This window comes from Macaca mulatta, chromosome 9 (assembly GCF_049350105.2).
Source record: "Macaca mulatta isolate MMU2019108-1 chromosome 9, T2T-MMU8v2.0, whole genome shotgun sequence".
In the NCBI taxonomy this organism is placed as follows: Eukaryota; Metazoa; Chordata; class Mammalia; order Primates; family Cercopithecidae; genus Macaca; species Macaca mulatta.
Genome location: NC_133414.1, coordinates 138,390,056 through 138,413,642, shown reverse-complemented (window position 1 = coordinate 138,413,642; position 23,587 = coordinate 138,390,056). Strand labels below are relative to the sequence as shown.

Sequence of the window (23,587 nt, the reverse complement as noted above, 5' to 3'; positions counted from 1 at the left end):
TCTTTAATAAACAGGTTGAGATACTCAGCAAACTGAATGGCAAAAATGAGAAACTCATGTAAACACAGCGTTTGCCTTGTTTATCATCGAGTGCCTATCTGTGCTTGTTGCTTTCTGAACCTTAAATGCTGTTACTGCAGACCCTAGCTTTGTGCCTAGTAGCCCGTGTCCCTTGGGAAACCTCCTTCACCACTGTCCTCTCGCTTCAGCTCTGGTTCCTTACTCCAGATACTGGAAGCCATTCTCCCTGGGAGCTCCACCATCTTGGTATGACACTGTTGCTTTCCCCACTTATACCGTAACATCGTTCAGATCTAGGCATGTGACCTTTGATTCTAACCTCAAGGAACTGGCCTAGCACATAGCTGGTGCTAAATAAAAGCTAGCTGGTTACATAATGATCTCATGAGGTTGTGAGCTCATTGATATCAGAGTTCAGGTCTCCACTCATAGGGTGTTACAGCCATTTAAGTATAGGGAGTGAGTGGCAATTCCCTTTGACTCTGTGGGCTGCATTTGGTATGCAGGAGATGCTCTGATGTTCCATGAATGGGAGGAAGGATGTTCTGGGGCAGTGGAGAGAAGCCTGCTTTGATCACAGTGAGGCTGCCCCCACAGCAAGAGCAGCCTTTGTGCTTTGACTTTAGGTGGTGGTCAGAGATGGTTGGTTCAAAGGCTGGGGTCTGTGAGACTGCTGGTCTACCAAATGGTCTGCATTGAAACCATTCCCTGGGAGCTCGTTTTGAATGTACGTTCTTATACCCCACCTTGAATCTGGATCACATCGCTGCCACAGTGGTGACACCCTATTGTTTATTCCTGTTGTTTATGGCAAGGTCCCCAGCCTCCAAGGCTTACTTCCCACCCACCCCTTCCCCTGCTCAGCAGAACGGGGTGAAGAAAACCTACTGCGACGTCTTTGTGCACTGGCGTGAGGTGACAGATGCAGGAAACACTTTGTAAACTGTCAAGTGCCTGGCAACTGAAAGACATCCGACATAAGACGGCCATTAGGTAATTACATGCATAGCAACGCTGACCAGCTGTGGTCCAAGCAGTTCATATAGTACCAAGTTTCCTAACTTGGTGTTATTTGAGAACTTACTTTTATGACTTTTTAATAAATGTATATCACCTGTGCTGTACACAGCTTTGCTTTTCTTAATATTTCTTAAACTTTAAGTCAGTATACACATTTTGCTTAAATTTGTTTAAGAAGGAAGTTGTACTTCAATATTATAAATAGGCCGGTATCACTTGGCATAAATACTATAAAGACAAATTGAAGGAAAACAAAACAATGTTATTAAAATGCAGCCAGACAATAGTGTCTGTTGGTGTCCCTGAGCCCCAAGACTTGTTCTCTTTGTGAACAGGGGCAGAGAGCCAGTGGCTGGGAGGTTTTAGGCATGGTATACCAAATGGACTTTTTCCTAATTAGAGGGCTTTGACAGGAAACTGAAAAGGGAATAATTTGTTCCCCGCTTGACCTTATGTTAAGTGTCAGCACCACCAAGGACACCTCCACCAAGCCCGCTAGGTGTGTCTGGTCCTTGGAGGGGTGCTGATGAGTGCTGGGTTCTGAGGCTCAAGGCCGGAGGTCTTCAGTGAAGGCCCTGAACAACTCAGTGAGTCTTTGTCTAAAGCAGAGGGGATGAGGCCAGAGTCCTATAGTGCCTCGAGAGTACTTTCTCAGTCCACTCCTCCTGTGTGTGTCCAAAGGCCGGGTGAGGGCTGAGTGCTGGAGTTGGGGGCTTTGGGGGCTCAGGGCCTCTCACTGGGGGTGGGGGTACAGGGAGAGCAATGCACAGTTGAAGGCATTGCCTTGTTGATGAGGAGGTTTGAGATTTGTTCCTGGATCCTGGATCCAAACCCATCAACCAGGGAGCATTTTCATGCAGGTCACTGGAGGGCTTCCGGACCTCCCGCTTCTCTATCACATCTATTCAACATGTTGATTTAGCTTGTGGGAGGTCCAAGGTGTGATGCTGAGGAATCCAAGGAGAAGAAGCAGCAGCCTCTCTCGCAAGGAGTCAGCTCCGCTCCTGTGTGGCCACGTAGTAAGCACAGGACATGCATGGGCTCTGTGTCAGGTGGGGAAATCCAGCAGCAGAGGACCAGAGCAGGAGGGACCGTTTCTTGCAGAAGGCTTCAGACAGGGATCCATTGTAGCTCAAGCATACAGGGTGGTGACCACCAGTGAGGCCAAGAACCGGCCTATCCAGTGGGAACCCTCTTGATTTGGATGGCACTGGCAGAAGACAGAGCTGCCAGAAGCCGGTCACAACTGGGCCACATCTGGTGAGGTCCGGACAGCTGCAGGAAAGCCACGACTGAAGGGGGACGTCGGGACAGAAGGGAAGGGTGGGATGGGGCACAGGTTGTCTGGTGCCAGCTTTGGGCTGAACAGGTGGGGTCTGGGCCTCCGGGCTGAGGGCACTGCCCATGGGCACCTCTGCCACAGCCTAGCTTTGCTTGAAATCCTGGCCATGGCCTGCTTTCCACACCCTGCTTCATTTCACTATGTAACCGATATGGGTACACTGCAGTGGGGAAACATGGCCCAGACTGATGGAAGACCGGCGTGAGCAAAGGTGCCGTGCAGGAGAGCCTGGACGGGGGAACAGGCAGGGCTCTGGAGGTCGGCAGCAGTTCAGGTCACAGGATACTCTGGATCTGAGGTGCCCATGGCAAGGCAGAGCGCCGGATGTGAGCCTGAGCTCAGCCCACTGCCAGAGGCATGCATTCTGGCCAGGTGCCCGGCCTCCAAGGCTCACTTCCCACCCACCCTATCTCCTGCTCAATAGAATGGGATGAATCAAACCTACTGTGGCGTTCTTGTGCACCGACGTGAGGTGACACATGTGGGAAGCACTTTGTAAACTGTCAAGTGCCTGGCAGCTGGAAGCCATCCAACACAAGACCGCCATTTACAGCAGACACAACTGCTCACACACGCAGGTCACTGCAGAAAATGCTCCAAGAGACAGATGGAGTCAGGCTGTGGAGCAGGAACCTCCTAGAATGATGGAGTTGACAGGGTCAAGTGAGTCTGGTTGTGGTGGCCATGCCCAGGCAACTGTCTCTGTCCCTGGGGCTGAAGTCCTCTCCCCTCTTCCTCCCTTTCTCAAAGTCAGCCTTGTAGAGAACTTGCTTTACTCGGGCTTGGCTGACTCTGTGTGTGGATGTGTATTTTCAAGAGGAGAGTTTCTCTCCATGTGGCTCTGATTTATGCTGATACTGTCAAGTTGAAAAATACAAATTGCTTGATTCCACAGAAAATCAATTTGACAATTTCTTTGCTCCCCACCCGGCCCTTGACATGCAAAGTAATCTTTAGGACACGCTGGAGAAGTCGGTGTGTGGACGCTGCTTTGTTTTAGTTGTTTCAATTTTTTTCCAGCTTCTTCTTGGGGACGGGGAGAGCATTGAAATATTTTTGAGAATATCATTGGCCGGCCAGTGACAAGTACCCTCAACTCTCTCTTCGATGGAAGCTGTGTCCATGTGCAATCACAGAGTTGGAGGAAAGACGAAAAGGAAACAAAGTCTACTATGTGGCTTCTTGGCTCTAAAGACAAATATCTGGATTTCAATCATATTCATTTTCCATCTAGAAATTTGTCGTATGGAGAAAACCCGTGCCTGAAGAGCAAGCCAGCATACCTGTGTGTTTCTGCACACGGAGAATTCCATTATGTGATCTTTTTCTGCTTAGCAGAGATAAATGTAATAGTATCTTCATTGTTGTAGATCTCATAGATCTGGTGTCCAAACGGTTTACCTAGATGGAGGAGATACGCAGATAGTTGAGCCTGTAAGGGACGTTGAAAGTTTATTAAAATAGGAGTTACTTCCCTTGATAATTTCATTCTCAATTGGACATTTAGAGGGAAATTTCCTCTTCATATAAGGAATTATGCAAATGTTTGGTTTATAGTAGATACATTTGGATTCCTATCTCTTATTTTATAACAATTGCATACTAAAACAGGCATCTCCGGCACCAGCCCCCTCATAAACTTAGCTTTCTTTAACATATTTTAAAAGCAAATAATTTTGGTATTGTGGTCTGCTACAGACATCATTTGTAGTTGAGCCAGGATATTATTTGAGAACTGCAAAGCTCTCTAGGTATTACCTCCTATATAAACCATGTGTTAGAAAGATATAAATTCAGTTTTGAAATATTTGTTAGACTGCTTTTGGCTTTCAGTTCGTGCCAAACATGTGCTTTGGTGACAGATGGAGTCATGTGGGCCCCTGAATGAAACACTTTATTGTGTATAGACTTTGTCTTCCAGCAGTTGGGTTGGAGAAGCTGGGAGATAAAGAGGATCCAATTGCTATGAGGTGTGTTCTCCAGTGAGCATAGGACCCTTTTCCCCCTCAAATATGTCACTAGGTTATTTGGTCTCAAATTCTGTGCCACAGAAAATAGTGCTGTACACTCTGAAGTTATCTAGAATAATTACATGTAAAGCATTCTCATGTTAACTTCAAATTTTGAAACTAGAACGTTTTTCCTAAGAATTTATTGAAACATATTGGCTTTGTGGGACTGTGAACCATTCAAGGAAGCCTGGACCTAGGGTTGCCAGATAAAACAGGACTCCCAGTTGAATCTGAATTTCAGATAAACAATGAATTTTTTCTTAGTGTAATTATATCCTCAGTATTGATTGCATGGGACGTATTTATCCTAAAGGATTATTCATTGTCTATCTGAAATTAGATTTAACTGGAAGTTCTATATTTTTATTTGCTAAATTTGATCATTCTACTTGGATCCCAATTTGTGGTTCACTCTCATAAACAGTGACTGTCAAAGAACATTCCTCAGTGATGAAGGCTCTGTGAGTTTGCAAGTCCACGTGGCACAGAGACGGAGGAAATCTCAGTCCAGTCCTTCTGCAGAATAAAAAGAGTGTTCTGTTAGAACAAAGCGGACATAGACCGCATCTACTGCACTTCGGACTGTGCTCGTTGAATACTTTTTTTCTCCCCATATGCCTTTGTTCTCTCTCATCTCCCCCTTTTGCATTTGTCCAATGTTGTATAGGCAGAACAGGGAGGTGAAGGGGTAACTCGGAAAGGCATTCTTGGACCCCTTCTCTTTTCCATACAAGAAACTTCCTCTCCCTTCCCCATCCTCCCACGTGAATGCCCAGATCCTACCCATTCAAAGCCTGATATCATCGGCATCCATGTTGTGAAGACGTCCTGCCTCAACTGCAATCAGGTTTCTAGCCCAACTCCGATTGCTCTTACAGGCACTATCCCTTTCTTTACCAGACTCTATGCTCCCTGTAGGCAGGATCTAGTCTAATTTAAGAAAACACCCAGGGAGGAGCCTCCAGGCTACTGACATTCAGAAGAGGTTTCTCTTTTTCTCTTCTCTCTGTAGGTAGCATGGTAGCTTCTAATTGAGCACTCAATGTACAGGTGCTAAGACAAAGGCTTTCCACAAATCCTCTCCTTTCTCAATTGCCTCAGGGGTTAAGCACCCTGTACTATGAAGGTCCCACCTTTGGTGAAAGGCAGAGCTCACTGGAAGTTGTTATTCTAGACTCCTATGGAAACCTGAAATGCTGTTGACTTTCAGCCTGTACATCCGTACCCCATTTCTGAGCAGCAGTAGAGAATTCGTCACTGGATGTGTGACTCCCAGCCTCCACTCTCAGGGCAGGATTCAGGGTGACCCAGAAGTGTGTTTTAGAAATAAACCTGTTTAATATTCTTAACACATAAAGTTTCAAATAAGAGAAAAATAGACTAATTAAAAATTGGCAATAAATATGAGCAAACAATCCCCAAATTAAGAAACAAAAATAACTGATGAAAATATGAGAAGGCTCAATTTCAGTGATAAGTAAATGCACATTAAAACAACAAAGAAATTTGTTTTCTTTATAAGTGGCCAAACAGTATTTGTAGGGCTTTCTCTTTATAATGATTGGCTATTGAGTTGTCAACTTGCCAGTGCCTGGTCATTGCTGAATGAAGGGAAACTAGTCACATTTCAGGTCCAGCGGAGAGGAGGAGGGAGCCCTGCCCATGCCCCAGCCCTCCACCCTCCCTCCAGCCCTCATCAGTGGATTTACCTTGTTGATTTATGGTGCTGCACTGTGCGATCAGACACCGAAAGGAGAAAAACTGGGCGCTTGACATATTAAGTGTTCATCTTGCAGAGAAATGAAAATCCATTTAGAACAATTAATGCATCATTAGCGTGGATTTTAAACCAAGGCAGTGTTCTCAGCCCACAAATGTTCTTGTTCTGATAAGAGACCTGCCAGCCAATACTGGATTGGGCCAGTTCTCTTGTCTGTGGGAATAGATCAGAGTCAAGGTGGGTATTCTTGAGAGGAAATTATTTAGAAGTTCCTAAAACGAACAGTTTTCTTTACTCTTCTCTATGTAAGATGAGGCAAGGATTTAAACAGTTAAGTACACTGCTTAGTTTCAAACACTGAGAACAACAACAACAAAATTCTAATTAGAATTATTTAAAATGTTCCTGGGTCAATCTATATGCCTAATAAATATCTGTCAAATTGAATAGAATTAAAAGTTCTTCAGGATGCTAATTCTAAATTGTAATAGTTTTGTTTATCCTGTTTGACTATTTAAATTAGGATTGCCCATTTGGGTCCTCCAAATTCAATGGCCAAAGTCAATGGCTAGAAAATCAAAGGTTGTAAAAATCATGTCAGCACCTACCTCTAGATAGCCACATTTTCTCCTTGGCTATTGGAACTTAGGCAGGTGTCCCCTAACTTTGTGATTCCAATCATCACAGCACTTGAAGTCCCACCTTATTCCCCATCTCACCCTGTTCCCCACCTGTATCCTGCCCAAGCCACAGAAGTCCCTGCATTTGGGTGTCTAGCAGGTGGGGAAAAGGGGAAATGAACATTCCTGCTGTCGGGCATGGGACACAGGATATGCCGCTTCTTGTTGTCTTTTGGAATTCAGGTTCTATTTTCCCATAAAAACGCATGAGGTTTCAGATATAGAAACTGTTACCCACATTGGAAGTCAAAGTGCATTTTTCTCATAAAGAAAATGAAATGTTCTAAATGGTGATATGAAAGTCAACTATATGAGTTAAAAGGCATTTAAGAGCTAGCCTTCAAAAACTAACCGAGTCTATAGAAAATACATTTCAAATTCAAATCATCAACTTGTGTCCACTGCCTTCTGGTGTGTAGCCACGTACGTGCTGGGGTTTAGCTTCCCCTCGGCTAATGTAGCAGGCATGGATCCTTAAACAGGAGGAAATATCAGGCTACCATGATGACAATTGCTATTATGGTCCCTTAGTTCTCTGTTCTTCTCTTAATTTGGCTTCTCAAGGAAGCTTTCCTGCTGGGTAGATAATGAACAAAATGTTTTAGACAAGGACTCTGGTTGACTTGGCAGTTCTTTCTCATTAAAAATAAGCAAATTGGAATTCTGGCTTATAAATAAGGCTCATGTGGATTTGGTTGTGTGCATCCACCTGCGAGGAACCAGACATTGCTGGGTGAGCTCAAAGTCAATCACCCATCAGAGTGTTCATGAGAACAAAGCCCTGGACCCCATCCCTGTCTCATCATGATCACAATGAGGCCATGGAAATTTTAATTTGTTTGATGATAATTCATTGCACAAATATTTGTCTGCACATGAAGATACAGCAATAAATTTGATAGACAAGGCCCCTATTTCTTGTTATTCCTATTTTTGATGGAGGGGTGGTAGAGACAGACAGAGGTAAATAAATAAAACACGATTTGATACTGATAGTTGCTGTAGGCAGCATAAAGGATGATGGGCCGGGAAGCAACTTGGGTTGAGAGGAAAAGTATTTACATAGGGAAGACTCTCTGAGGGGTAACATTTGAGCAGAGACTTGAATAACAAGGTTTGGGGGCGTGTGAAGGTTTGACAGTAGAGTATTCTATGCAGAGGGCACAACAAATGCAAAGGCCATGGCTGGGCGCAGTGGCTCACGCCTGTATTCTCAGCACTTTGAGAGGCCGAGGCAGGTGGAACATGAGGTCAGGAGTTCAAGACCAGCCTGGCCAAGATGGTGAAACTCTGTCTCTACTAAAAATACAAAAAAAAAATGAGCTGGGTATAGTGGGGGCACCTATAAACCCAGCTAGTTGGGACGCTGAGGCAGAGAATTGCTTGAACCCAGGAGGTGGAGCTTTCAGTGAGCTGAGATCGCACCACTGCACTCCAGCCTGGGCAACAGAGCGAGACTCCATCTCAAAAAATAAAAAAGACCATGAGGTAGGACATAGCTGGGCATTATTAAGGGGTCAGGAGGGTGGTCAGTATGGTGGCAGTAGAGAGAGCAAGATGGTGCTATCAGGACATGAGGTTTTCCAGAACTTAGGAAAGCATGTGAATTATACTTCAAGTGTTTCCTAACCAGCATGATTGTTTGTTTATCACACAGTAGGATTATGAGCACAGCATTCTGTAATGTGGCTGTGTGGGTCAGCCACCTGGCTTCATGATTTGTGTGATCCTGGGAAAGTTGCTTAACTTCTGTGCCTCAGTTCCATCATCTATGACATGGAGATAAATATCATAGGGTTGTTGTCAGGCTTAAACAAGGTAAGCTTATAAAAGATTAGAATGGGGCTTGCTTGCATAGCAGTTGTTCATTTAGCATTCATTATAATCAATAACTATTTCTTGATTATGTAATCTATGCTCAACACTCCGTGTTTGCCTTATGAATAGTTCTCATTCATCCATTCTTCAGGCTTTATACAATCCATTCTTAGGCAGAGTACGTGTCCATTATGGGTCACAGTTAGCCTGTTTAAAAGCCCTAGACTGGGGCTGGGCGCGGTGGTTCACACCTGTAATCCCAGCACTTTGGGAGGCCGAGGCGGGTGGATCACGAGGTCAAGAGATCGAGACCATCCTGGCCAACATGGTGAAACCCTGTCTCTACTAAAAATACAAAAATTCACTGGGTGTGGTGGCATGCACCTGTAGTCCCAGCTACTCAGGAGGCTGAAGCAGGAGAATCACTTGAACACAGGAGGCAGAGGTTGCAGTGAACTGAGATCGTGCTACTGCACTCCAGCCTGGGTGACAGAGCAAGACTCCATCTCAAAAGAAAAAAAAAAAAAAGCCCTAGAATGACTTCCCACTTCACTCAAATAAAATCTAATTTTCCTGCCTTGAAAGGCTTGCCACAGTCTGGGCCTTGCCTACCACCTCGACTTCTGCTCCTCCCTCTCTGCATCCCCTCTCTCACTCCATCTTAGCCATACTGACTGCCTGGCTGTTCCTGGAACCTACAAAGCACTCTACTGCCTTGGGGTTTTCACATTCATGTTCTCTTGATGAGACACCTGTTATAGATGTTTGCTCTTGTTAAATGTCCCTCCCCGTTAAGATTGGAAGGGGAGAACTTGCAGATGATGAGGCTATCTAGAAGTATTCAGTTAAGAACTGGGAGCATCTTTTAGAAGACAAAAGAACAAAAGCAAAGCACAAAACGCCCAACTGGAGTTTTACAGGAAGAGGACTCTGTCAAAGAAGTCAGTCATCCAGACACATGGCTTAATAAAGGGTGATGAATGTGGATGGGGTATTGACAAGACATGTATGATTGAAAATGTGTTGGTTTTTCGCTGGGGGGTGAAGATTAAAAACCTTTGATTTTTAAACACATTGAATGTGAGGTGGTGATGGTGATGAGACATTGAAATTAACATGTCCTGTAGATAAAATATAGACTGTGCTTGGGTGAAGTGGCCAGATGGGAAGAAAATATTGATTTGGGTAACATCAGCTTAAAAATTAATGAGTTCTCTGGGGAACAGTAAGGGTAGAGAGGGAAGATGGCCAAGAACTGAGACTTGGGGAATGTTCAAGTGGAGGAGGCAAGACCCGGGCAGAGGAGGGGAAGAAATCCAGAATCACAGAGTGCTGCCCAAGTTGGTGTGTATTTTGGCAGAAGGTGGTCACAGATACCCAGCGAAGCAGGAGGGATGTGAGAGAATGCCGTTACATGGAGCTGGGGCTTTAGTGTAGATGCAGAATGACTTGTTTTTCATTGTTGTTTAATTCCATTTAATAAGTTTGCAAGACTTAATGAAATATACAAGATTCCATTCTTCTTTTGCTGTCAAGATCCAAAAATTATTCCTAGGTTTTAATCATTAGTTTCATTTTCCCCTTACATCATTTCTTGCAAGGTAAACATTGAAGAATTCTGACCCTCTGCAAAAATGTTACAAAGTGATTGTATGTATTTGACATTGCAGAGGGCTTAGGTTTTGCCATTAATTCCACCATTTATATTATTGGGCAACTTTGAGAAAAACCTATACAGCTCTATAGTTTAGTCTCACAGTGTGTCAAACGGGATTAGTATCCCACTGACCAGTAACAGGGGTATAAAAATGTAAGTTACTGTTGTAAGCGACTTTGCTCCCCACAGCTGGGAGGCACCATAGGCATGAACAGTTATGTTTATGTGTAGTAGAGACAGCTCGTGCTTGGTGTATGAATCTATTTAGACATTTATGAGAAGCCGTAACTAGCTTTCTTTGAATTTCAGAATGACATATAAAACATCTTTTCCAAATTGTAATTGTTCCATAGCACTTGATTGCTTTTATTTCCAAATGGCTCTGTCCTCTAACACGCCCGAGGCTGTGTATCTGTGGTGCCAGGAGAACTGTTGTTTTGTCATCATGAGTCCAAATGATTTTTTTAAGTTTATTTTTTCATCATAAAAGTAATATGTGCCAATTATAGAAAAGCCAGAAATACATACAAGCATAAAGAAGAAAAATATAATGAATTCATAGCCCCAGCACTGAAAGAAAGCCAGCAAGAGCATTTTGGTGTGTTTCTTTCCAATGACGGATTAGGAAAAAACAAAAATAACAACCTAAACTAAACGATATCCATCTATGATGGTTAATATTAGGTGTCAGCTTGATTGGATGGAGGGTTGCCTACATGGTTGATAAAGTATTGTTTCTGGGTGTGTCTGTGAGGGTGTTGCCAGAGGAGACTGGCATTTGAGTTGGTGGCCTGGGAGAGGTAGACCCTTCCTTTCCCAGGATGGCTGGGCAGCCTCCCATCTGCTGCCAGCGCGGCTGGAACAAAGCAGGTGGAGGAAGGTAAGATGATCTGGCTTGCTGAGGCTTCTGATTTCCTTCTTTTTCTGTACCGGATGCTTCCTCCCACTCCTCCTGCCCTTGGACGTCAGACTCCAGGTTCTTTGGCCTTTGGACTCTGGGACTTGCACCAGTGACTTCAAAACAGGCAGAGGAAGGTGGGATAAGCTTGCTTGCTGAGCCTTCTGGCTCTCTTTCTTCTTCCTATTCCTCCTGCCCTGGGACATCAGACTTCAGGGACTGAAGACCTCAGACTCTGGGACTTATACCAGTGGCTTCCCAACCTTTGGCTGCACACTGAAGGCTGCACTGTCGGCTTCCCTGGTTTTGAGGCTTTCGGGCTTTGACAGAGCCACTACCAGCTTCTGTCTTTCCCAGCTTGCAGATGGCCTGTCCTGGGACTTCGCCTTGTAATTGTGTGAGCCAGTTCTTCCTAATAAACTCCCTGTTTTATATACACGTATTCTATTGGTTCTGGAAAACCTGACTAATACACCATGTACACGTTTGCATCCATGATCTCATTTGATCCTCTTGCCGGCCCTCTGTGGCAGATGGTGTTCCATAGTTCAGCTCCACTCATCAAGGATCTGAATCGCAAGGAATGTGAGTAACTTGCCCAGGATCATTGAGAGTGTGTGGTGGGTGCAGGACGTGTCTTCTGACTCAAAATACTATGCTGCTTCTCCTACATCTGCCTACATCTTCATAATTCAGCCTGCCAGCATGGTAGCTACAATCTTAGACTCTGAGAGAAGCTGTGTTCTGTCTTGACACGGTTTTATCAATGTGTTTATGCATGTGTCACTTGGTGTCACCTTCCCAAACCAAGTGTCAGTTTCTCCCTTTCACTTTTCTGCCATCCTGGACCCTTGTAGCCAATGATGCAAAAAATTTTAAGTTTTTATTTCAACTTGCTGTTTCTGTGTTTTCTAGAATATGCTGGAGTACTCAGAAGGCCCTTTCAGCTGCTTGAGAATCAATTATTTTCACATGCCTCCCTTTTCCTACTCCAGGAAACCCTGTCAGTGACAAGGTTTTAGCTTGCCTGCAGGTACTGCATCTTCTGTCTAAGCAAATAGCAATGTCGGAAGAGCAGTGAATGGTAAACATGCCAACTTTCTGGTATTCAGAGCCCCCAGTGATAACCAGTCATCCCTGAGCCTTTTGATATGTACTGAACTGCTCCAGAATGACATGATTATTCTTGCAAAATTCCGATTACATTTTAAAAGTTATTCTTAGTAGACTTCATTTTTAGAACGATTTTAGAGTGACAGAAAAATTGCAAAGCTAGAACAGATGGTTTCCAGACACTCCACATCCCATTTCCCCTATTCTTAACATCTTACCTTAGTATTGTACATTTGTTACAGTTAGTAAACCAATATTAGCATAGTTTAAATTAGGTTTATACTTTATTCATTGGTTCTTACTGAGTGCATTTTTTCTGTTGCTCAGTCCCATCCAGGATACCACATTACATTTAGTTGTCATGTCTCCTTAGGTTCATCTTATCTGTGACAGTACCTCAGACTGTCCTTTTTGTGATGATGTTGACAGTTTTGAAGATTACTGGTTGGTATATTTTAGAGTGTACCTCTTTGGGAATTTATCTCATGGTTAGACGGGGGCTGTGGATTTTGAAGGAGAAGATCACAGATGGAAGCGTCACTATCATCACATCACGTCAAGGGCCGTACCATCCACAGGACTTATCACTGTTGATGTTGACCTTGACCGTCTGGCTAAAGCAGGGTTTGTCAGGTTTCTCCATTATAAAGCAACTCTTTTCAGCTTAACTTTTGCCACTGGTTCTTTTGCGGATCCTTCACTTATGTTATTTTAAAATTGCATCACTAATTTACATGTAGGGAGCATGCAGCTAAAATGAAAGAACTACATCATTATTTGGTTAAGATGGAAAATGTGAATCTGAACCAAGGAAATCTTGCTGTTGTTTATCGGAGCATCACCAACATATTGCCCTGAGACAAGGAGTTGCTTAGTTCTGTAAGATTTTCTTTAGGTCTCGGATATTCAGGGGCTAAAAAAATTTGCTTAATCAGTTTCCGAAACCTTGTCCCTGGCTTCTTTGCAAATGGCCGCCTCAACTTTTTGCTTTCACTTAGATTTTTCAAAATAATGTTTATCTTAATTCTACTTTTTGCATCTCAGATTGATTCTCCATTTTAAAGTTCACGTAGGTGTTGATAATGGTTTCCCTTTCAAACCAGAACTCCAGGTGTGATATTTAAGTTTCTCTTGACTAATGATCTCATCAGAGTTTGTTTCCTCAATGGCCCACTGGGTGGCTTAGGACGATTCCCACTGGCACCCACTTACACACTGGCATTTTCAAACAATCAGTATGGAGTTGTGATTTTCACACCAATAGTGTGGTTTGGTTAAACGGACACGGCCTCAAAGTCTAGAAACTTGGATTCTGATATCTGAGACTGATTTCATGCATTAAGCTTTTCAAATCCCTTTACTATGTTGACGCATTTGAGCTTCCTTAACCTAATGAGAATCTTAGAGGAGAGAGTACAGTTTTCATTTTGTGGAGGGTAGAGCCTCAGATGTCAGACTTTGACAAATGGAAATAAATCAAGGAGTCAGGACCAGGGTTGGGTCTTGTGGCTCCAAGACATCTCCTCTTCACTGTATGTGTCTTCGAGCTACTGCATCAGTCTCCACCTCTTGTGAAATGAAGCTTGCGGGTGTGGGCATCAGGGTGGTGTGGACTTGGTTAGCCTTTCCTGTTTCCCTTCATAAGCTACCAAAGGAAGGTTGGCTAGAGCAAGGATGGGGCAGGACTCATGCAGGCAGCCAGCCTCTGGGTGACGTGAGGGGAAGATCTGGAGTCACTTTGAGAGGTTTCTTCTTTGCCTGGTTTCCCATAACCTTAAAAACTTTCATTGCAATCTTGACCAGCCTGAATCAGATCTGAAAATGACAAACTCAGACGAGGAGACAAGCAAAGCAGGCACACACTTCCCATGGGAAAGCACAGCTGATGATCACAGCAGATAACCATCAGAGACGAACAATCTAATATGTGTTTTTCCACTCTGAGGCTGAAGCAAACTGGCCATTTTATCAAAACTGCAAGCAGTGTGTCAGGTTACCCAGTGGCAAAAAACCTGGAACTTCCTGCCCAGTATAATCTGTCCACATTTCTTATTTAGGTAACTATGAGTTCTATTGATGCCCAAATATATATTATGAAAAATAAAATATATGCAAACTGTGTATTTTATAGGGTCATATTTTTTCCCCGGGTTTCTCGGGCTTGAATGTATCCATCATTCAGCTCCCGCGTTTATAATTTATCAATAAGATCACTCTATAAAATATATTCTGATGCCTCACAGCTGTGTATAATTTATTCTGTCTATCCGTGCAGTAGAAATAAAATTTTTATTTGCATCATCTAAAGGAAATACTAATGTATAAATACATAAGAAAAGCTCATAAGAAACGGTCTTCTGACTACAGATACTGCTGAGGGGATGTTGTGCAGCCAATTAAAAAGCTGAGAGATGGCTTCATTATCCATGTACATAGATAATAAATACTGTACTCAGCAAATAGTGCAGTTACTCAATTTCTCAAAAAGGTTGCACCACATTCTACAAGGCTGCCACAGCCTGCTTCTAAATTCTCCTTCGAATGTTTGGAAATAAAGCCTCTTCAAGGAAAACATATTTGCCAAAAAGGGCTCCTTTTGGATTAAGATACTGGAGTATGTAGGTGAAACAGGAAATGTTTCAGTGGTTGGAATATTTTGCCTTCAGGAAACTAAATAACTGTGTCTTTCTCAGCCACTAAGAGCCTTGGAAGAAACAGTCCAGAGGATGGAAGATGTTCTTTACAGTTGGTTTCTGTAGCCTCGCCCTGATTATCCAACAGGAGGCCCCACCAACACCTCCTGAACTTCCCCAAAGTCAAGATGTGGAGTTGCTGCCTCTCCTACAGCTCTCCCTGCAGGAGCACCTGCAAACGGTTCGACTAGAAGACCCGGATTTCACGCATTATCTCCTTCCTCCTCACACATGCAGCTTCTCAAGGAAAGTCTATTAAGTGCAAAGATGTTTCCTGCAGGCATCTGAGGCCTGGGAGAAAACTTTCCAGGTCTTTTGGAAGTGTGGCTGGAATACCCATGGAAACCATCCCATCCTCCCCATTGCTGAGGTTGGGTTGGGGGTGATACAGGATTCTAGTTTTAGAACTCTTTCTCTGCCCAATTTAACAGACCCTTGGCAATAGGATTGATTCGTGGTTACTCAATTTCACAATTCACTTGTGTTGGAAACTCAGCACTGCCAGGAGTACCTTATAATTAAATTGGTTTGTTTATGTGGAGGATATTTTAAAATGCTCGCGATCACTTTTTTGACAGTTTTAGCTGACTTTCCAAAGACTACACCGATGCCCATGGTAACTCACCGCGTGGTGTGGTTTTCGGCAGGTGAAGGGAAAGTTCAGATGGATCTCCCGTTTTCACTCCATAATTGCTAGCATTTTAAAGCTGCCTTAATCCAATTCCAATAACATGACAGCTGTCTTATAAGTTCAGTTAATTGCACTCTGTAGTCGGCCTCTGCAGGAGCTGTATAGCTGGATCAGAACTCACTTTGTTTCTTTGCATTCCAATGTGTGAATCCCGTGAGGTCCTGAGCAAGAGACCCAGGTCTTGGCAAAGCTTCGAGAAAGGTGCCGTTGAAACCGGTCCATGTGCCCCTCACACATCAGGTGATTTCCCTCGGGCTCACCACGCTCTGCCTCATTTTATGGAAAGGAAAGTCTTGCGCTCCCTCTGCTGCTGTCTGTCCTCGTGGCTATATGTGGAGCTGGAGGCTTCTCATTGTCAGTTCTCAGCTTATAAGCTCCCCATTCCTAACAAGAAAGGGGGACTTTCCTGACCTGTCCTTCAGAAGTACCATCCCCAGCCATTCTGCTGTCTCCCTGGTTTTCTTCTTAATTTTTCAAGTTTGAAATAATGTTTGATTTACAGGAAGGTTACGGTTTTAACAGAGTTGCTGTGGTCCTGCTGTTTCACACACTTGTTGCTCTCTGAACTGGTCTTGTTTTCATCGTTTCTCTCCCAGTACAAGAATGCAAGTCCTGAGGGTAGCTTTCTCTGCGTGCCCCTCTGAAATGCACAGGATGGAGAGAGAGGCAAGCCTTCTGGGATGAAGCTGTGCTCAGGAGATGAGGGTGTCAGTAGTATAGACAGAGGGAGCTGGCTCACTTTGGGGCTGCTGGCATGAAGAAGAAAGAATGGGCTTTTTTAACAGAAGGCATCAGGTCTAGAGTCACTGACAAGAGTGCCTGTCCCCAGGTAGAGAGTTGAATACTTGGTGAATGGTGAGTAAACGTGAGATGCAACTGGACCGCGGCCCGGCAGCTGATGTGCGGTAGAGCTGGTGCTGCTGCGGGGTGCGACTTCCTCCAAAGCCTGCGCTATTCTGCCTTTGAGCACATGGAAGGCATGGGCTTAAGTGACAGGAGGAGGGAGACACACTTACTCAAGATCTCCATGGTGCCAGTGGTTGCACCCCTGCAGCCAGGAGAAGGACTTCTGATGCCTCCCATTCAGAGAGTCGACTCTTCACCTCCAGGCAGCCCTCCACAGATGTCACAGATATTGCCATCAGAGCCAGCACCTCTGCTTGCTCCACCAGAACCCTTCTTGCTTGAATGCAAGTTCATCCCTGAAGACTCAGCCCATCCCCACACTGAAGATGACACGTCCTGGGCCCATAGTCCCCTCCCTCCTTCCTTCCCCATGCGGCCGAGGGGCGCAGCTCAGCCCTCTCCCATTGGCTGTGTTTCGGACTTTCAGTTCATTCCTGTTCCTTGTCCCCTTGGTCCTCAGCACCTGAGAGTTTTAAATGTTCTGTGACCAGCTTGAGAATTTCTCAGAGGCTGTTTCAGACAGTGACTACGCGAGTAGTAATCCTTTGGTAACCTGAATATAACTGCAGACTTCCACATTGAGCATGATAAAATGGTGTGGATTTAAAAGTATTTGGGGAACTGTAAAATGTCTAGGATTAAAATTTCAATACCATTTGTGCCCAATAAATGTGAACTCTTTAGTAACTTAAAACTGTGCTATTATGACTCAGGTCTGAAAATTATGAGTCCTGCTTGAAGAAATGGGAATAACATGTGAGGGAATCTGGTCCCATCCTTCACCTTGAGGGATATACTGTGGTCAAACCAAATAGCAGGAACATGACCTCATAGGAGAGCAAGCCCAGAGAAATTAGCGTATTTGTTGAGAAAGTGATACACCCTCCAGAAGAGAAAAATGTTATACTTTCCATTAGGATTGTTTATGGAAATGGGGCTAAATTGAACCTGTGTCGGTATATTAACTGGTTCAACAGACAGGACCCCAAGAAACAAGATCGTATAATAGTTTATTGAATGACTTGATTTTTTTTAAAACATAAACCGGTCTAGTCAGTCTGAACTGGAAAATTAATTTTGTCTATAGAATCACTTACTAAAGCATATAAAATTAGACTCCGTAAGTGCAGAGAGGAGAATTGGCATTATGTTTAACAGATTCGCTGGGACTTAAAAATAAATGGATTTAGTCTTAATACAGCTAAAGCCTTGTGACTTTTAATACAGAGCAGATCTTAAATAAGTATCAATTCATCATTTCAAAAAAGTCACTTTTGCATTTTTGTTGCTTGTCTAAGGACTGAATTATATATCTTGTCTATGATAATACCCCAGCACATGTTATAGGTCTTGAAGGAACAAATTAATTAACTTTTGTTTTCTTTAAGTTACAAAATTTTCATGGTTAGATTGACAGAGAATTCAGCAGTTTTAACACTTATCATGACTTAATGGGTTCTAGTGTTTCCCTGGGCTTATTTAACTTCCAAATATTTTCACTGTGTCATTTATGTAATAGGCTTCTGATGCCAAACTTTTCCTGACTAGGGTGAAATATGGGACTGTTTTCCTTTTGATTCAGGGGTGAGCTTATGGGACCAAGGAGGAGCTGATGAAGTTGTCAGTGTCTCTGTTTGGAGTGGAGGCCTCTGGATCCCAGAGAAGAGCTTTGACTCCAAGGTGAGTTCCTTTCCTTCTTCTCTCCGCTCTGAGACTGCCGAAGCTTTTAAATCACATTAGCTGCTTTGGTGTTCTTTCATTCAAGGGTTGCCTCTACTCACTTTAATGCTAACTCTGTCCTTATAGAATGGAAGCTTTATTCTTAAGAAGATGAAATGCAAACCAATTTTGATGTGACAGTGCTGATGAGGGATCCAACATTATTTGCATCTACTGAAAATTAGTTTTTGAACAAAAACCAGGGGTTACAATCCCAGATACACAACTTCCATGTTCAGTTTAACTGAATGAATGATGGGCATTTTTCTATATTTATGTCTATTTAATTAACATTGATTTCCTTGAATTGATTATTGCTAGAAATATATTTATGCAACTTAAAAACCCACTTGTCATGAGTTTTAATGCAGTCTAAACTTTGTTTACTTTGACATGTTTGATTTGAGCCTTTTATGATGTAAAAGAATAATATAAAATGATTGAAATAATAGTGATTAAATTTAATATCTTGGTGCATTTTATCTGCTAAACTGACATGACTTCCTTAAATTTCAGTGCTTGTAGAAACAGTTGGAAAGTGATAAAAATCTGTGGAAATATGAGCTCTTTGAAGAGATCATACAGATGGCTTGGTCCTTGTATTATATAGAACTATTTTTAGATCATTTTTCATAATAGAAAGCAGATTTTTTGAAGAGCAGTTGAGATTGTGAACATCCTCTGTCACTTTCTGGAATGGTTGCAGTGGGCCGCCTTTATGTGAGTAATGATAAGGTGATTTCCATCTAGGGAACTTACCTTGGAAACTGAGCTTTTAGAAAGATTGGTGGTTTGATTAAAAGACCCAAATGCCAAATGTGCACGTATTTCTAACATTGTTGTTTCATGGACATTGTTGCAAATTGAATATACAAGGTACAAGTCAAGTATAGTGGTGTTGATATTTTCTGGAAGGAAAACTTAAGATATTAAAGAAAATTCCATCATGCTATTGGTCAGCAAAATTAAAAACAACGTAATAGATACAGTAAAAGAGGAGTGGGCTTTCATTATTTAAAAAGTTGATTTAAAATATTTAGAGACATGAATAATAGAAAAACATGGAATATTCTAAAGGTTCTTGGATTATGGGAGCCATTATATAGACTTTCCTTGGGGGTAGAGTTGCCAGATTTAGCAAGTTAGAAGTACAGAATGCCTGATTAAATTTGGATTTCAAATAAACAATGTATTTAATTTTAGTGTAAATATGTCTCATGCAATATTTGGGACATACTTTCATTTTTAACCTATGTGTTGCTTATCTGAAATGCAAATTTAACTGGATGTGTCCTGTCTTGTGTCTGGCAACCTTCCTGGAGGGGATCAGAGGGACAAGCTCCTGAGGGCTATGGGCCTGCCCCTGGGGTGGACCAGTTCAGGTCTTCTCTGGTTTGTGACCCCCAGCTTCCTCCTTCCTACCCACCAGCCACCTGGGAGACATCACAAGGTGTGTTGGAGGAGGAACTGGCACATCTGCTGCTGGCCAAGCATACCACCTGATAATTGTGGATCACAAGCATCATCTTTTAGAAAACTAGGAAAAACCATGATTATTAGGTAGCTGTCCCAACTCTTCTGGGTTTCTGCCTCCAGAATGAGAGCCCTGTGGGTGACGGGCATGTGCCCACTGCACTAAAAGAATTCCAGGTGAGTGACATTATGTAGGGGCATGACGACCTAGGTGAGTTGGAGACAGCATTTTGTTGTAACACCAGTGGGCTCATCTCAACATATAGTTTATGGCATCAGTGTATGGCCGTAAAATTACACTATGTACTCATATTTGGTGGGTAACCCCGAAAGCTTGTGTGAGAAGTGGTGCATGTCAATGTCTGTTACGTGTGTGTACCTGTTTGCAGGAGTTCCCCATGGGGAGGACGTGTATACATGCCATGGGAATAGGCATTCTGGCCAAAGGTGTGTATGTGTGTGTCTGTCCTCATTATCAGTAAGTCAAGATTTTCATTTTGAACTGAATCATGCCGTGTATCTTCAGTATGCAAAGCATACTCACGTTAAGAATATTTTTTGCAGAACAACGGTGCCTGCTGTGCCTCAGAATATAGACTTTTAGATTGGCTTCTCGCTCCCTGCCTCTTTCTGTTTGGCCAGTTTTTAACCGAGCACCTATTATGTGCCAGGTGCTAGGCATGCAGCCAATGCAGAAGGCAGGCACACTTTCTGCCACCTGCAGCTTACATTACAGTAAGGGAAACATAATTAAATAAATTCACATTGTGATAAGTGTTAAGAAAAAAACAACAAAGTATTCTAGGGGCCAGGAGAGGAGGTGGATTGTGATAGGTTGGCCAGGAAAACCCTTTCTAAGAAGGAAAGGTAATTGTTTCAATAAGTTCTAAAGAACCAGCCATGAGACGAGCCAGTGTGTAAGAAGCTGGAGGTGCAGGGAGGAGGCAGGTGTGTCTAGAGCACGGAAAATAAGACAGACCTGGAGTGATGCGGGAGCAGCAGGGGCCAAGCCTCCCCACAGGGCTCCTCCCACGTGTGACCTCACTGTGGAAGGTAGTAGCCTGTAGGAAACAGACATTCCTCCTGAGATGATGACATGAACTGTGGCCTTCTTTCTCTGATAAATATTCTGTTTTTTTATGACTTACCAAATCGTAACATTAATTCTTTTGTGATTCTTTTTCCCCAGAGGTGACATGCAGTGTTCACAACCGTATAGCACGTTCCTTATTTATATAGAAATGCCTAGCTTTTAAATTTCTTCTTCTTATTTATTTATTTATTTTGGTAGAGATGAGGGAATCAGGGGGTAGAGGACAGGCCTCTTTTGTCACCTAAGCTGGTCTCAAACTCCTGGGCTCAAGCATCCTCCTGTCTCAATCTCCCAAAGTGCTGGGATTATAGGCGTGAAGCACTGTGCCCTGCCAGAAATCTCTAGCTCTTAAACATTTTATCAGATGGCCGTGACACGTCCAGTAAGCCAGAACTGGAAGTTTAGCCCGCAATTTCTGGCTGGGAATGCCATGGGAACCTAAAGACAGGGGGCCTCAAATTCCAAGTCACATCCTTTCTGGCTTTCTTCCAGACAGATTTCCACAATTGTTTTCCTAAAATGAAGATCTAACTCATCACGATTTTCCTTGAAAACCTCTGAGGTATTCCTCGCATCCACATCCTAGAGTGTGAAGACAAACTCTAGGCTTGGCATGAAAAGCACATTACTCTATGACCCAGAGGCACTCACCACGGCCCCACCCCATGGCCGGGGGCTCTGACTGTCCCTCCGCTCTCTCCTCATGTGCATTCTTCTTCATCCCATGGTGCCATAGCATGGGGCCACCCCTGTGACCTCAGGCAGCCTGGTCACCTGCCCCGCTGTGCTTTGTCCCAAAGCACTTTGGGCTAAAAAGCGGTAACAAGTTCCTGGGGGTTCAGTCACTCATGCCCAAATCTGGATTATGTGCCTGCCGTGCACCCGGTGCTGGAGCTGCGTCCCTGCCCCGAGGGTGGTCAGGAAAGGCCTCTCTGTGGAGGTGACATCTGAGGGTGACCTAAATGACATGACGGGTGAGCCTGCCATGTGGAGTTCTGGGGAAGAGCATCCAGGCCAAGGAAACCACGACAGAGGGAGCCAAAGAGGGAGCGCGGAGAGAGATGAGCAGGGCCCTGAGAAGGTAGAACAGCTATGGGAAGGTTCCTGGGGGCTTGGGGCAGGGCGTGCAAGTGAGTTTTAACAATGATCTGTGACAGCTGTGCACAGACTACAGCGTAGGGCCCTGAATGGAAACGAGGAGAGCCATGGGGAATCCAGTGCAACTGTCCAGGAAGGAGAGGGAGGCGTCCACACTGACCATGGAGAGCACGAGAAGCGACTGGACTGGAGACGTATTTTGAAGAGAAAGTTTGTTGGACTCGCCAGTGGATTCAAGGTGTTAAGGACAACTCCTGTGTTTTGGCCCTGGCTATGTAGGTGGCAGGAGCTTCCATCATATACACCCCCAGAGAGAAAGGACCCCCTGTCTAATTTGGTGTTCACCACGTCATTGACTTACTATGTATACTGGTTCTCAGCCTAGCTGCATTTTAGAATCACCCAGAAACTTTTACAAGTAACAGTGTTCAACCTCCAGTTGTTGAGATGGCTTAAATGGTCTTGGGGCGGGCCCACGCAGATTTCTTTCTTTCTTCTTCTTTTTTTTTTTTTTTTTTTTTTTTAAAAATACTCCCCGGTGATTTTAGTGAGCACCCAAGGCTTAGATCCACTTGGGGAAATTAATGTTGCATCCAATGCCAGAGTGCTAGTCAAGTCGATTGAGCTGATTTAGGTAAAATTACTGTCAAGTTTTCCCTCTCTTTCTCTCTGAATGGGATGTTAGAATGTCCTTTCCAAATCAAGAATCGAGCCATCACTGCCACTGAGAATTTAGTGGAAGGAGTAGAGGGACAGGAAAGGATGCCACCTCGTGTGTGTTGGAGAGCTTGCACTTTTGTTCGTTGGTTGTTGTCTATAATGTAGGGATAGGCTTATCTGCATTCCCTCCCTCTAAGGGTCATTGTGAGAATGAGATGAAACAGTGGCTGTAAAATACACTAGAAACTTAACACTACTACAGACATGTAAGGTGACGCTAAAAGTTTAAAGTGTCTTTAGGAACCAAACTCCAATTTCATGTCTTGAAAAAATTAACCGCGGAACCAGCGAAGACGTGTCAAAATGTGATTGATCGTGAGATGACCTCACTTGAGCTCAGCCTTTGAATACTCCAGGAAATGTCCAATTTCCAGCTTTCTTGAGTGAGAATGAAGTTATAGAAAGAGTATGCGAAATGGAAAATAGAAGGCAAACCCATTAGAACATGAAACTAAAGCTTCCCTTAGCATATGGCAGTTCTCAAATATCAAATAGCAACTAATTAAAATGACAGAGGCACATTCTACTCTATACATTTCCATGTGCCTTTTTTTTTACAGCTGAGAAAATGGAGCCCTGCTCTCCCCTCCAACAGCCATCCCCATTCTTTCCTTCACAACCAGACTTCCCAGAAAGGTGGTCCGCATTCACTGGTTTACCGCCCTGCAGTTCCCTCCCAACCCATGGTAGCAGCTCCCATTCCCAACATGTCATTGGAACGGCCTTTGCCAAGGTCAGAGATGGCTTCCTAGTTTCCAAAGCCAGCACACACCTTTCACTCTCTGTCTTACGTATCTTGACACCCATTCCCTCTCCTCCTCTGAAATCCTCTCTTCTTTGGGCTCCTGAGACCCCATTCTCTTGTTTCTTCTCGTATGTTTTTGTTCTTGCTTTTCATTCATTTTACTGGCTC

General features: G+C 43.7%; 1 protein-coding gene across 1 annotated transcript in view; it reads left to right on the top strand.

The window, feature by feature from the left end:
* The window catches only part of ADAM12 (ADAM metallopeptidase domain 12), a 375,660-nt gene that overhangs the window by 35,082 nt on the left and 316,991 nt on the right, over positions 1-23,587 (top strand). Inside the window, exon 2 of the mRNA XM_001087980.5 lies at positions 18,154-18,251. Within this exon, the coding sequence (XP_001087980.4) occupies positions 18,154-18,251 (98 nt within the window). The remainder of the gene's footprint in view (positions 1-18,153; positions 18,252-23,587) is intronic.